The following is an 11,183-nucleotide window of genomic DNA, read 5'->3' as shown; positions in this document are numbered from 1 at the left end:
GGGATGTGACCAATACCTTCTTCCCTGTGGAAGATATCTGTTGGGATGTGGCCAATACCTTCTTCCCTGGGATGTGACCAATACCTTCTTCCCTGTGGAAGATATCTGTTGGGATGTGACCAATACCTTCTTCCCTGTGGAAGATATCTGTTAGGATGTGACCAATACCTTCTTCCCTGTGGAATATATCTGTTGGGATGTGGCCAATACCTTCTTCCCTGGGATGTGACCAATACCCTCTTCCCTGTGGAAGATATCTGTTGGGATGTGACCAATAACTTCTTCTCTGGGATGTGACCAATACCTTCTTCCCTGTGGAAGTTATCTGTTGGGATGTGACCAATACCTTCTTCCCTGTGGAAGATATCTGTTGGGATGTGACCAATACCTTCCCTGGGATGTGGCCAATAACTTCCCTGGGATGTGACCAATACCTTCTTCCTTGTGGACGATATCTGTTGGGATGTGACCAATACCTTCTTCCCTGGGATGTGACCAATACCTTCTTCCCTGTGGAAGATATATGTTGGGATGTGACCAATACCTTGTTCCCCGTGGAAGATATCTGTTGGGATGTGACCAATACCTTCTTCCCTGTGGAAGATATCTGTTGGGATGTGACCAATAACTTCCCTGGGATGTGGGGAAGCTCCATGGGATGAAATGAAATTAAAGAATGAAAGTACTTGGTTTTAAATCAAGGGCCTCCTGCAGACTAGCTGTGTAGTATCTACAAGGTCAAGAGTATTCTATGGCTATGGGCCTTTACTATAGCCTGTACTATATTCGGAAGTAGCTTCTTTTGATGTGAGGAATCTGAAAATATTACACAGAGCTATTCAATCAATCTGGAAGCCAATACTCCTTACACATCAATGCCAATCCAATCAAAAGTGGAAAACATAATGAGAGACAGAGCAAGCAGAGCAAGCCAGTGGGCTCCCGAGTGGCTCAGTGGTCCAAGACACTGCATCTCAGTGCTAGTACCTGGTTCAAATCCAGGCTGTATCCCATCTGGCTGTGATTGGGAGTCCAATAGGGCAGTGCACAATTAGCCGAGGGTAAGCCGTCATTGTAACTAAGAATTTGTTCTTCACTGACTTGCCTAGTTAAATGAAGGAAAAATAAACAGAGAGACCAGTTTAGACTTTCCTGTCTATAATCTATCCTAAAATAGATTTGAATATTCCCATCCGCCTGTACCTAATATCTGTTCACTTACCTATAGCTGTGGTTTGACCTAAACCCCCAGATAAATTGTTGTGTAATCTCTATCTCCCTCCCAGCAGGTCAATCCCTTGAACCCCAGTCACCAGAACACCCAGGCACCAGCACGTCTACCCAGGACGGCATTGGACAGAGGGGAGACAAAGGTGGGGGTTTATACATTTGTTTTAGATGTGTGTGCATAGATTAGATGGGTTTAGTCTGGTGTGGTTGACATACAGGGTTGTTGTGCAGTGTGTGGAGAACAAAAGACTTGCAGGACAGAGCTGTGAGGAACAGTTCCACACCACATTTTAGTCATTTAGCAGACTCTCTTACCCAGAGCCACTACAGTAGTGAGTCATTTAACAGACTCTCTGATCCAGAGCCACTACAGTAGTGAGTCATTTAACAGACTCTCTTACCCAGAGCCACTACAGTAGTGAGTCATTTAACAGACTCTCTTACCCAGAGCCACTACAGTAGTGAGCCATTTAACAGACTCTCTTACCCAGAGCCACTACAGTAGTGAGTCATTTAACAGACTCTCTTACCCAGAGCCACTACAGTAGTGAGTCATTTAACAGACTCTCTTACCCAGAGCCACTACAGTAGTGAGTCATTTAACAGACTCTCTTACCCAGAGCCACTACAGTAGTGAGTCATTTAACAGACTCTGATCCAGAGCCACTACAGTAGTGAGCCATTTAACAAATCAAATCAAATCAAATTTTATTTGTCACATACACATGGTTAGCAGATGTTAATGCGAGTGTAGCGAAATGCTTGTGCTTCTAGTTCCGACAATGCAGTAATAACGAACAAGTAATCTAACTAACAATTCCAAAAAACTACTGTCTTATACACAGTGTAAGGGGATAAAGAATATGTACATAAGGATATATGAATGAGTGATGGTACAGAGCAGCATAGGCAAGATACAGTAGATGATATCGAGTACAGTATATACATATGAGATGAGTATGTAAACCAAGTGGCATAGTTAAAGTGGCTAGTGATACATGTATTACATAAGGATGCAGTCGATGATATAGAGTACAGTATCAACGTATGCATATGAGATGAATAATGTAGGGTAAGTAACATTATATAAGGTAGCATTGTTTAAAGTGGCTAGTGATATATTTACATCATTTCCCATCAATTCCCATGATTAAAGTGGCTGGAGTAGAGTCAGTGTCATTGACAGTGTGTTGGCAGTAGCCACTCAATGTTAGTGGTGGCTGTTTAACAGTCTGATGGCCTTGAGATAGAAGCTGTTTTTCAGTCTCTCGGTCCCAGCTTTGATGCACCTGTACTGACCTCGCCTTCTGGATGACAGCGGGGTGAACAGGCAGTGGCTCGGGTGGTTGATGTCCTTGATGACCTTTATGGCCTTCCTGTAGCATCAGGTGGTGTAGGTGTCCTGGAGGGCAGGTAGTTTGCCCCGGTGATGCGTTGTGCAGACCTCACTACCCTCTGGAGAGCCTTACGGTTGAGGGCGGTGCAGTTGCCATACCAGGCGGTGATACAGCCCGCCAGGATGCTCTCGATTGTGCATCTGTAGAAGTTTGTGAGTGCTTTTGGTGACAAGCCGAATTTCTTCAGCCTCCTGAGGTTGAAGAGGCGCTGCTGCGCCTTCCTCACGATGCTGTCTGTGTGAGTGGACCAATTCAGTTTGTCTGTGATGTGTATGCCGAGGAACTTAAAACTTGCTACCCTCTCCACTACTGTTCCATCGATGTGGATGGGGGTGTTCCCTCTGCTGTTTCCTGAAGTCCACAATCATCTCCTTAGTTTTGTTGACGTTGAGTGTGAGGTTATTTTCCTGACACCACACTCCGAGGGCCCTCACCTCCTCCCTGTAGGCCGTCTCGTCGTTGTTGGTAATCAAGCCTACCACTGTTGTGTCGTCCGCAAACTTGATGATTGAGTTGGAGGCGTACATGGCCACGCAGTCGTGGGTGAACAGGGAGTACAGGAGAGGGCTCAGAACGCACCCTTGTGGGGCCCCAGTGTTGAGGATCAGCGGGGAGGAGATGTTGTTGCCTACCCTCACCACCTGGGGGCGGCCCGTCAGGAAGTCCAGTACCCAGTTGCACAGGGCGGGGTCGAGACCCAGGGTCTCGAGCTTGATGACGAGCTTGGAGGGTACTATGGTGTTGAATGCCGAGCTGTAGTCGATGAACAGCATTCTCACATAGGTATTCCTCTTGTCCAGATGGGTTAGGGCAGTGTGCAGTGTGGTTGAGATTGCATCGTCTGTAGACCTATTTGGGCGGTAAGCAAATTGGAGTGGGTCAAGGGTGTCAGGTAGGGTGGAGGTGATATGGTCCTTGACTAGTCTCTCAAAGCACTTCATGATGACGGATGTGAGTGCTACGGGGCGGTAGTCGTTTAGCTCAGTTACCTTAGCTTTCTTGGGAACAGGAACAATGGTGGCCCTCTTGAAGCATGTGGGAACAGCAGACTGGTATAGGGATTGATTGAATATGTCCGTAAACACACCGGCCAGCTGGTCTGCGCATGCTCTGAGGGCGCGGCTGGGGATGCCGTCTGGGCCTGCAGCCTTGCGAGGGTTAACACGTTTAAATGTCTTACTCACTTCGGCTGCAGTGAAGGAGAGACCGCATGTTTCCGTTGCAGGCCGTGTCAGTGGCACTGTATTGTCCTCAAAGCGGGCAAAAAAGTTATTTAGTCTGCCTGGGAGCAAGACATCCTGGTCCGTGACTGGGCTGGGTTTCTTCCTGTAGTCCGTGATTGACTGTAGACCCTGCCACATGCCTCTTGTGTCTGAGACGTTGAATTGAGATTCTACTTTGTCTCTGTACTGGCGCTTAGCTTGTTTGATAGCCTTGCGGAGGGAATAGCTGCACTGTTTGTATTCAGTCATGTTACCAGACACCTTGCCCTGATTAAAAGCAGTGGTTCGTGCCTTCAGTTTCACACGAATGCTGCCATCAATCCACGGTTTCTGGTTAGGGAATGTTTTAATCGTTGCTATGGGAACGACATCTTCAACGCACGTTCTAATGAACTCGCACACCGTATCAGCGTATTTGTCAATGTTGTTGTCTGACGCAATACGAAACATCTCCCAGTCCACGTGATGGAAGCAGTCTTGGAGTGTGGAGTCAGACTCTCTTACCCAGAGCCACTACAGTAGTGAGTCATTTAACAGACTCTCTTACCCAGAGCCACTACAGTAGTGAGTCATTTAACAGACTCTCTTACCCAGAGCCACTACAGTAGAGTCATTTAACAGACTCTCTTACCCAGAGCCACTACAGTAGTGAGTCATTTAACAGACTCTTATCCAGAGCCACTACAGTAGTGAGTCATTTAATTAAGACTCTCTTATCCAGAGCCACTACAGTAGTGAGTCATTTAATTAAGACTCTCTTATCCAGAGCCACTACAGTAGTGAGTCATTTAATTAAGACTCTCTTATCCAGAGCCACTACAGTAGTGAGTCATTTAACATACTCTCTGATCCAGAGACACTACAGTAGTGAGTCATTCAGCAGACTCTCTTATCCAGAGCCACTACAGTAGTGAGTGCATACGTTTTCATACTGGTCCTCCATGGAAATCAAACCCACAACCCTTGCTTTGCAAATGCCATGCTCTACCAACTGAGCCACATGGGACAATGCCTCTAGTCTGTTCAGTACAGGTTCTGAGAGTGATACTGGCCTGACATGTCAATGGGAGAGGTTGGATATGGGTCATCAGACTATCAATGTTAATATGCACAAGTTACAGAAAGTACAAAGTGAGGTCACTGTTATTTGGAGGACTTTTCTGCACTTCCATGAAGAAGGGCTTGTCTAAGGAGAAACAGGGAGGCCAGGTCACCACACAACACAACATGTGCTTTTGTAAACTGAAGTTAAATCATCCATGTTCTGTGTAAATTATTCAATATTCTACAAGCATGATATGAGTAAAACATGTATGTTTTGGAAAGCCCTAGAACTTGGAAATTAAATAAACTTGTAAATGAACTAGGCCTAATTATTAAGCAACAGCGTGAAAAAAAACACAAACACTCCAAACAAAACAAACCCATAACAACGTTGTAAAAATCCTAAAGTAGTCAGCAACCCGATGTATACCAATATAACTGTTCCTCTACAGATAGCCTTTGACACCGCGGCTTTTGTTAACACTTCACGTTGATATTGACCGTGGCCCTGAGCGAGGGAAGGAGTGCGGTGTTTTCTGAAGCCACAGGCAAAAAAAAAAAAAAAAAACTATTAGGCAATTGACAATTTCCTGAAGGGAGGTTGGGCTAATCACTCTCAAATTTCTCTCCAAAGTGTCCCATCTGGAGTGGACCTAGGTTGGCTGAATTGGCGCAAGCACGCAGATTACATTGTTACACGCACACACAATGGACTAACTATCTGAGGGGGAAACTGAAACGAAAGCTCAAAATCTATGCTGTGCATTTTACCACTCCAGAAGTGAGTGACGTCCTCTTGGAAAACTATTTATACCAAATATTTCAGGTAAGGAATGTGCCCGAATGACTATTTTTTGTTGTTGCTGTTGCAGTGTATAAAGTACCGCAGAGATGTAATCGGGAGAAAAAATTGGCACATAGTCCGAACCTGTTTTCAGGCAAAGTTGGCTGGTGCAATTTTGCGCACGCGTTTATTAATGACCATGAATCAGTAGTGTAGAGAGTGTTTCCTTTTTTTAATTAAATAATTATAATTGTAATGACCCATAGTTCCTCGGTTCAGCACACGTATTCTTGTACTGCGTGCCCACACGTCTACTTCGTGCGTTGCATTAGGCTGAAATTATTGCACTTCACTTAGCACGGTAAATAAGCGACTTATCTCCGTGGAGACTGCTATTGGGTGTTTTACACAGGTTACATTTTCTAACAGGGAATTTAATACATATTTTAAATGCTTTAAAACAACTTTGTAACAGACATATACATATGCCTTCACTAAACAGTGTAGTTCTCGTTAGTTTGAACATTCATCGGGACACTAGAATTCAATCATTCGCAGTCAGTTATAAATGTATGTATGTCAAATGTATGTCAAGGCCTATTCAATAAAAACCGTAAACAGGTGTCTTCTTAAGTCTACTCTTGAAAATGTTTCATGCAACAGCAGAATTACATTTTTTAAATTCATTTTATTTATTTTGCCTTAACTAGGCACGTCAGTTAAGAACACTTTCTTATTTACAATGAAGGCATACCAAAAAGCACAAGGCCTCCTGCGGGGACAGGGGCTGTGATTCAAAATAAAAAATATAAATATAGGACAAAACGCACATCATGACAAGAGAGACAACACTACATTGAATTAATTTACTGGAACGCTTCTGTCCAGTTTCTGTACAATATCTTTCTGTAAGGTTTTTGTGCATCTTCTTATATAACGATCTCTGTTCTGTCTCTGTATCCCAGCAGGTATGATTCAGAGGAAGGATGTGGTTCTGTCAGTTCTGGGACAGCTTCAGGATGCTACAGAGAGCTCCGGCCTGCACGCCCTCACCAGGGTAGCTCTGGAGGTCCACCAGGTACTGACCCCCTTCACCCTGCCCTCCTCCCCTTGCCAGGAGTTCCCCGGCTGGGCGGGCATCGACGGCGTGGCCCATAGCCTGTACCCTGCTGACGCCCCCAGAGGCCTCCTACCTCTGGTCTGTAAGGGAGAGGGGAACCTGTTGTTTGATGCAGCCAGCATGCTGCTAGTGGGAACGACTAGTCTCAGTCTGGAGCTACAGGTGAGCAGCAAGTGTTTCACATTTGAATGAAATATGTGTTTTATTTGCTTCTGTGGATTTGTATTTCCAAGGCATGAAGGTTATAATTATGTCCTTTTGAATGTGGATAACTCGGAGCTAAAAAAATGTAATTTATCTGTGTTTTCAAAATATAAAATACTGTATTCTGACAACACATTTTAGAAATATATAATTAGTTACTATACTGGTTTGTAGCCTAATCTGTATTTTGACAAGTACCGAAACATGTACTCTATTCCCTCCAGGTGCGTACAGTGGTCGACATGCTGCTGTGGAAGAGGTACTACTTGTGTGGTATGATCGACTCTAAGGTGATGCTGCAGGCAGCCAGGTTCAGCTTGTGTGCCGAGGAGTCCCAGGACATGCTCAACCTGCCCCTGTCCGTCCTCGAGGCTATATTTGACGCTGATGTCAAAGCCTCCTGCTTCTCTGGCTCCTACGCCAACATGTGGCACCTCTATGCCCTCTCCTCTGTCCTCCAGTGCAACATCTATTCTGTCTACCCCATGTACAACCTCAAGATACGACCCTACTTCAACCGCCTGATAAGATCCAGGTCCTACCCCAAAGACATGGATCCTATCACCTTGCACATTATGTGGTCTGGAGAGCTAGAGGTGGGCTCCACCAGCTCCAGATTTAGACCCATAATCTTTGTAGCGTTAGTCCAGGCTAGTGACCTCCGGATGGGCAGTCCTAACACGGAAAAGAGGGCCCCCCCTCTGTTGAAGACCCAGGAGCTTCTCAAGCAGGACTCTCGCCTGTCCTACTCCAGTCTGAAGGACAAGTACAATGTCACCAAGAGTACGTTCTACCGCTGGAGACGGCAGACACAGGAGCACCGCGAGAAATCAGCTGCCAGGTCCACCTCTATACAGCTCAATACTCTTTATCAGTCGTAGATAGTGATGACAGCGTCACGGCACTCTGGGTCATTCGCACTTTAATGGCTTGTGTTTTGTTGTGGTATTTTGTTGTGGTGTTTTGTTCTGGTGTTTGTGGTGCTGTGTTTATTGTGGTGTTGTTTGGTCTGTATATTTAACCTTCTGCTGACATAGACAGATTTAATACTAATTCAATCTCCTTTCTATGAAGGTACGAGGCCAAGCACTTCGTCCAGGCGTGTTATCTGGAAGGGAAACTTATGCCTCTGCACCAGTTTAAAGAGTTCTTCCCTGAGATCTCCCGGTAAATAAGATACTGAAAGTATTGTCAATACAGTTGAGATCACCACATGGCATGACAAAAAAACAAAAAAAATACCTTTTTTAAATGGTGAAAAAATATCTAGATTTTTAACTTGACTTTTCTGTGCCTAGAATGCTGTAGTTATGCTACCGCTGTCTTTTATAGTTCTGTTGCCTCTGAATTACCTTTCCTTTTGGGACAACAACAATGTCATTCTCTCCCAGGTCCACCTACTATGCCTGGAAGCACGAGCTGATCTCGTCCGGTGGTAGTTTCTCCACGGACGAGGTGAGTCCAGGGGACAGCACGGAGCAAGAGTCCTGGTCCTCCCCAGAGTCCAAGCCCAGGCAGGAGGAGGACAAGGAGGTAGAGCCAGACCCAGAGCACCACGACAGCGTGGCCGGTATGTTCGGCCTGAACTACAACAATGATAAGGTGGACGGGGAACGGGCCCAGAACCTGGCGCTGATGCAGGAAGCCAAGAAAGTTCTTCAGAACTGCATCGCTATGAACACCTCGTTCCCCTTCAGGATCTTCAAGAGGAGCTTCCCAGGCATCTCCAGGTCAGTGACAAGGATTTAACTGCTATATAGCGTGGCCTTTAATCAATCATTTTCTTTTGTTCTTTTATTCATCTCCTTCATTTTATTGATTTTACTAAGTGTGTTACAATTTTAAATGCAATTTAACACAAGTTTAATTTGAATGAATACAGATCCACTTACTACAACTGGAGAAGGGAAGCCATGCTGTTCAATAGAGGCTACAAGGCTAGGAGTAGTGAAGACAACTCTGATGTGGATAAGAGTAGTTCCACTGGTGGACTGTCCCCTATCGGGGGTACTGAGAGACATGGTCATGCTGCTGCTGTCTTCCCCAGAATGAAGATCTGTAGAAACAACCACAAAGGGTTCAGGTTGGTGTTCCTACACAGGAAGAAGCTGAGAGAAGCAGCCAAGGTGAAGGTGTGGATGTCAAGATGGCCGATGTCCAAGTTCAAAGTGAACTACCCCTCCCTGTCACTCTGTTTCTATTGGATGTGGCGCAACGGCCCGAGTCAAAACAGGAAGGAGAAAAGCACCCATCCGTCTCTGTCTCTAGAGGTGAACAGACCTGAGAATATTATGGAAAACAACAACGCAGTAACGGAGAATGTTAACGGCGTGACGGAGAGTGAGATAAAGACGAGGGGTCTGACTCAGGACGTGACTCAGGACGTGTTGTTCTTAGGGGGCGATCCAACAGAGGGTCTGAGAGGCCCTTCCACAATGACTTTTGTGACACCCGCGTTCGATGCTCCCCTCCCTTTACCCATGTCCCCTTTGCCCCTCCCCAACCCAACCAAGATGTCTACCACCACCACCACAACAGACGACCAGATGTTTGTGATGGATCTGGTGGCCCTGGCTAACTTCAAGGCCAAGGCCAAACTGTTCCTCCAGAAACGCTTCGAGGAGAAGTCCTTCCCCACCTTCAAAGAGTTCAGGTCCTTCTTCCCCCTGACTCCCCGTTCCACATACTATATGTGGAAGAGAGCCCTGCATCACGGAGTGCCACTGGTACATGGCTGAGAGAGAGGGAGAGGGCATGGCTGAGAGAGAGAGGGCACGGCTGAGAGGGAGAGGGCATGGCTGAGAGAGAGAGGGCACGGCTGAGAGAGAGAGAGAGAGAGAGAGAGGGCACGGCTGAGAGAGAGGGCACGGCTGAGAGAGAGGGCACGGCTGAGAGAGAGGGCACGGCTGAGAGAGAGAGGGCACGGCTGAGAGAGAGAGAGAGAGAGGGCACGGCTGAGAGAGAGAGAGAGAGGGCACGGCTGAGAGAGAGAGAGAGAGAGAGAGAGAGAGGGAGGGGGAGGGCATGGCTGAGAGAGAGGGGGCATACTCTGTTACACTAGATTTAAGCAGAACGGTGCCCCTGTAACAAACTGAAATGCTCTCTTGTCTCCAGAATCCTAAACAATCCCTTCTCCCTCCTTCGCTTCCTCAAACAGAGCCATCAGTATCATCTCACCCTCTTTAAAAATGTTGAAGAAAAATCAACTGAACACACTATTTGTTTGGGTAGAGCACGTGGGTGAAGCCTAATGCATTGGAATTGTAGCTAAATGCATCTTTTTAATCTTGATTTGTCTTTCTCTCCTTGTCTGTTCCCCTCCTCCCTCCATTCCTTTACCTATCACCTTCAGCTCATGGACATTTGCATGTGTGTGAAAAGACACCGATCCACTAATGTTCCGCTGGCCTCCAGGCAAAAGGCAGTTGAAAGTCACCATGATGGTCACAGTGGGGCTTTATTTAAATGGCTCTTTGTTTGAGACTGGTTGTTTCTGCTTCTCTTGTCTCTCTAGTCTTGGTTTTAATCCCATCTCTCTCATTATGATGGGTTTTATAATCCCATCTCTCTCATTATGGTGGGTTTTAATCCCATCTCTCTCATTATGATGGGTTTTCATCTCTCAGTAATGTTGGTTTTAATTTCTCTCTCAGTATTGTGTTCAACACCACTTTATTTCCATGTTCTCATTTTAGTTCGTTAATTGTTCTCAAGGTGTTTTTGTTCATCCATTTGATGTCTGTTCTAGAAGATTCATAGTGGTTGGCCTTTTTTATTTAGATTTTGTTTAAGATGTGATGCGTTGAAAGAAGTCTTGAGTTATCGGGATTTGTTTCAGGAATCCAGTTTCTCCTTTATTGTTTAACTCCCTATTTTGTTTTCTAAGCGTGTTCTGCAAACACTGAGTTTTGATTCCACCCACACACAAAAAAAATGACAATTGAAGTGTTCATCCACTGCCTTGTTCAAGGGGCAGAATGACAGATTTCTACCTTGTCAGCTCGGGGATTCGATCTAGCAACCTTTCGGTTACTAGTCCAATGCTTTAACCACTAGGCTACCTGCCACCCCAATGCTACTTACAGTATGAGAGGGTTCATTGGTTTTCCAGCATATGTTACAGGGTTCAAGACATTGTTTTATTTTCATTGATTTGTTTACTAATGAAGGCTTACAACAGT

The 11,183-nt window shown here is 45.6% G+C and overlaps 1 protein-coding gene across 2 annotated transcripts; it reads left to right on the top strand.

Moving 5' to 3' along the window:
• Positions 1-5,401: 5,401 nt before the first annotated feature.
• On the top strand, positions 5,402-9,808 carry vrtn (vertebrae development associated). Of its 2 annotated transcripts, none has more exons than XM_024405614.2 (6): positions 5,402-5,720; positions 6,647-6,960; positions 7,227-7,843; positions 8,077-8,169; positions 8,394-8,732; positions 8,885-9,808. In XM_024405614.2, exons 2-6 carry the CDS (start codon positions 6,649-6,651, stop codon positions 9,738-9,740), a joined length of 2,217 nt encoding a protein of 738 aa, XP_024261382.1. In that variant the 5' UTR covers positions 5,402-5,720; positions 6,647-6,648; the 3' UTR covers positions 9,741-9,808. The 2 variants fall into 2 exon arrangements, with proteins under 2 accessions (XP_024261382.1, XP_024261381.1); XM_024405613.2 differs by having other exon boundaries at positions 6,644-6,960.
• Positions 9,809-11,183: the final 1,375 nt, after the last annotated feature.

This window comes from Oncorhynchus tshawytscha, linkage group LG18, assembly GCF_018296145.1.
Source record: "Oncorhynchus tshawytscha isolate Ot180627B linkage group LG18, Otsh_v2.0, whole genome shotgun sequence".
Classification (NCBI taxonomy): domain Eukaryota; kingdom Metazoa; phylum Chordata; class Actinopteri; order Salmoniformes; family Salmonidae; genus Oncorhynchus; species Oncorhynchus tshawytscha.
The sequence above is the reverse complement of the archived record's forward strand: the minus strand, read 5'-3'. Positions and strand labels throughout refer to the sequence as shown.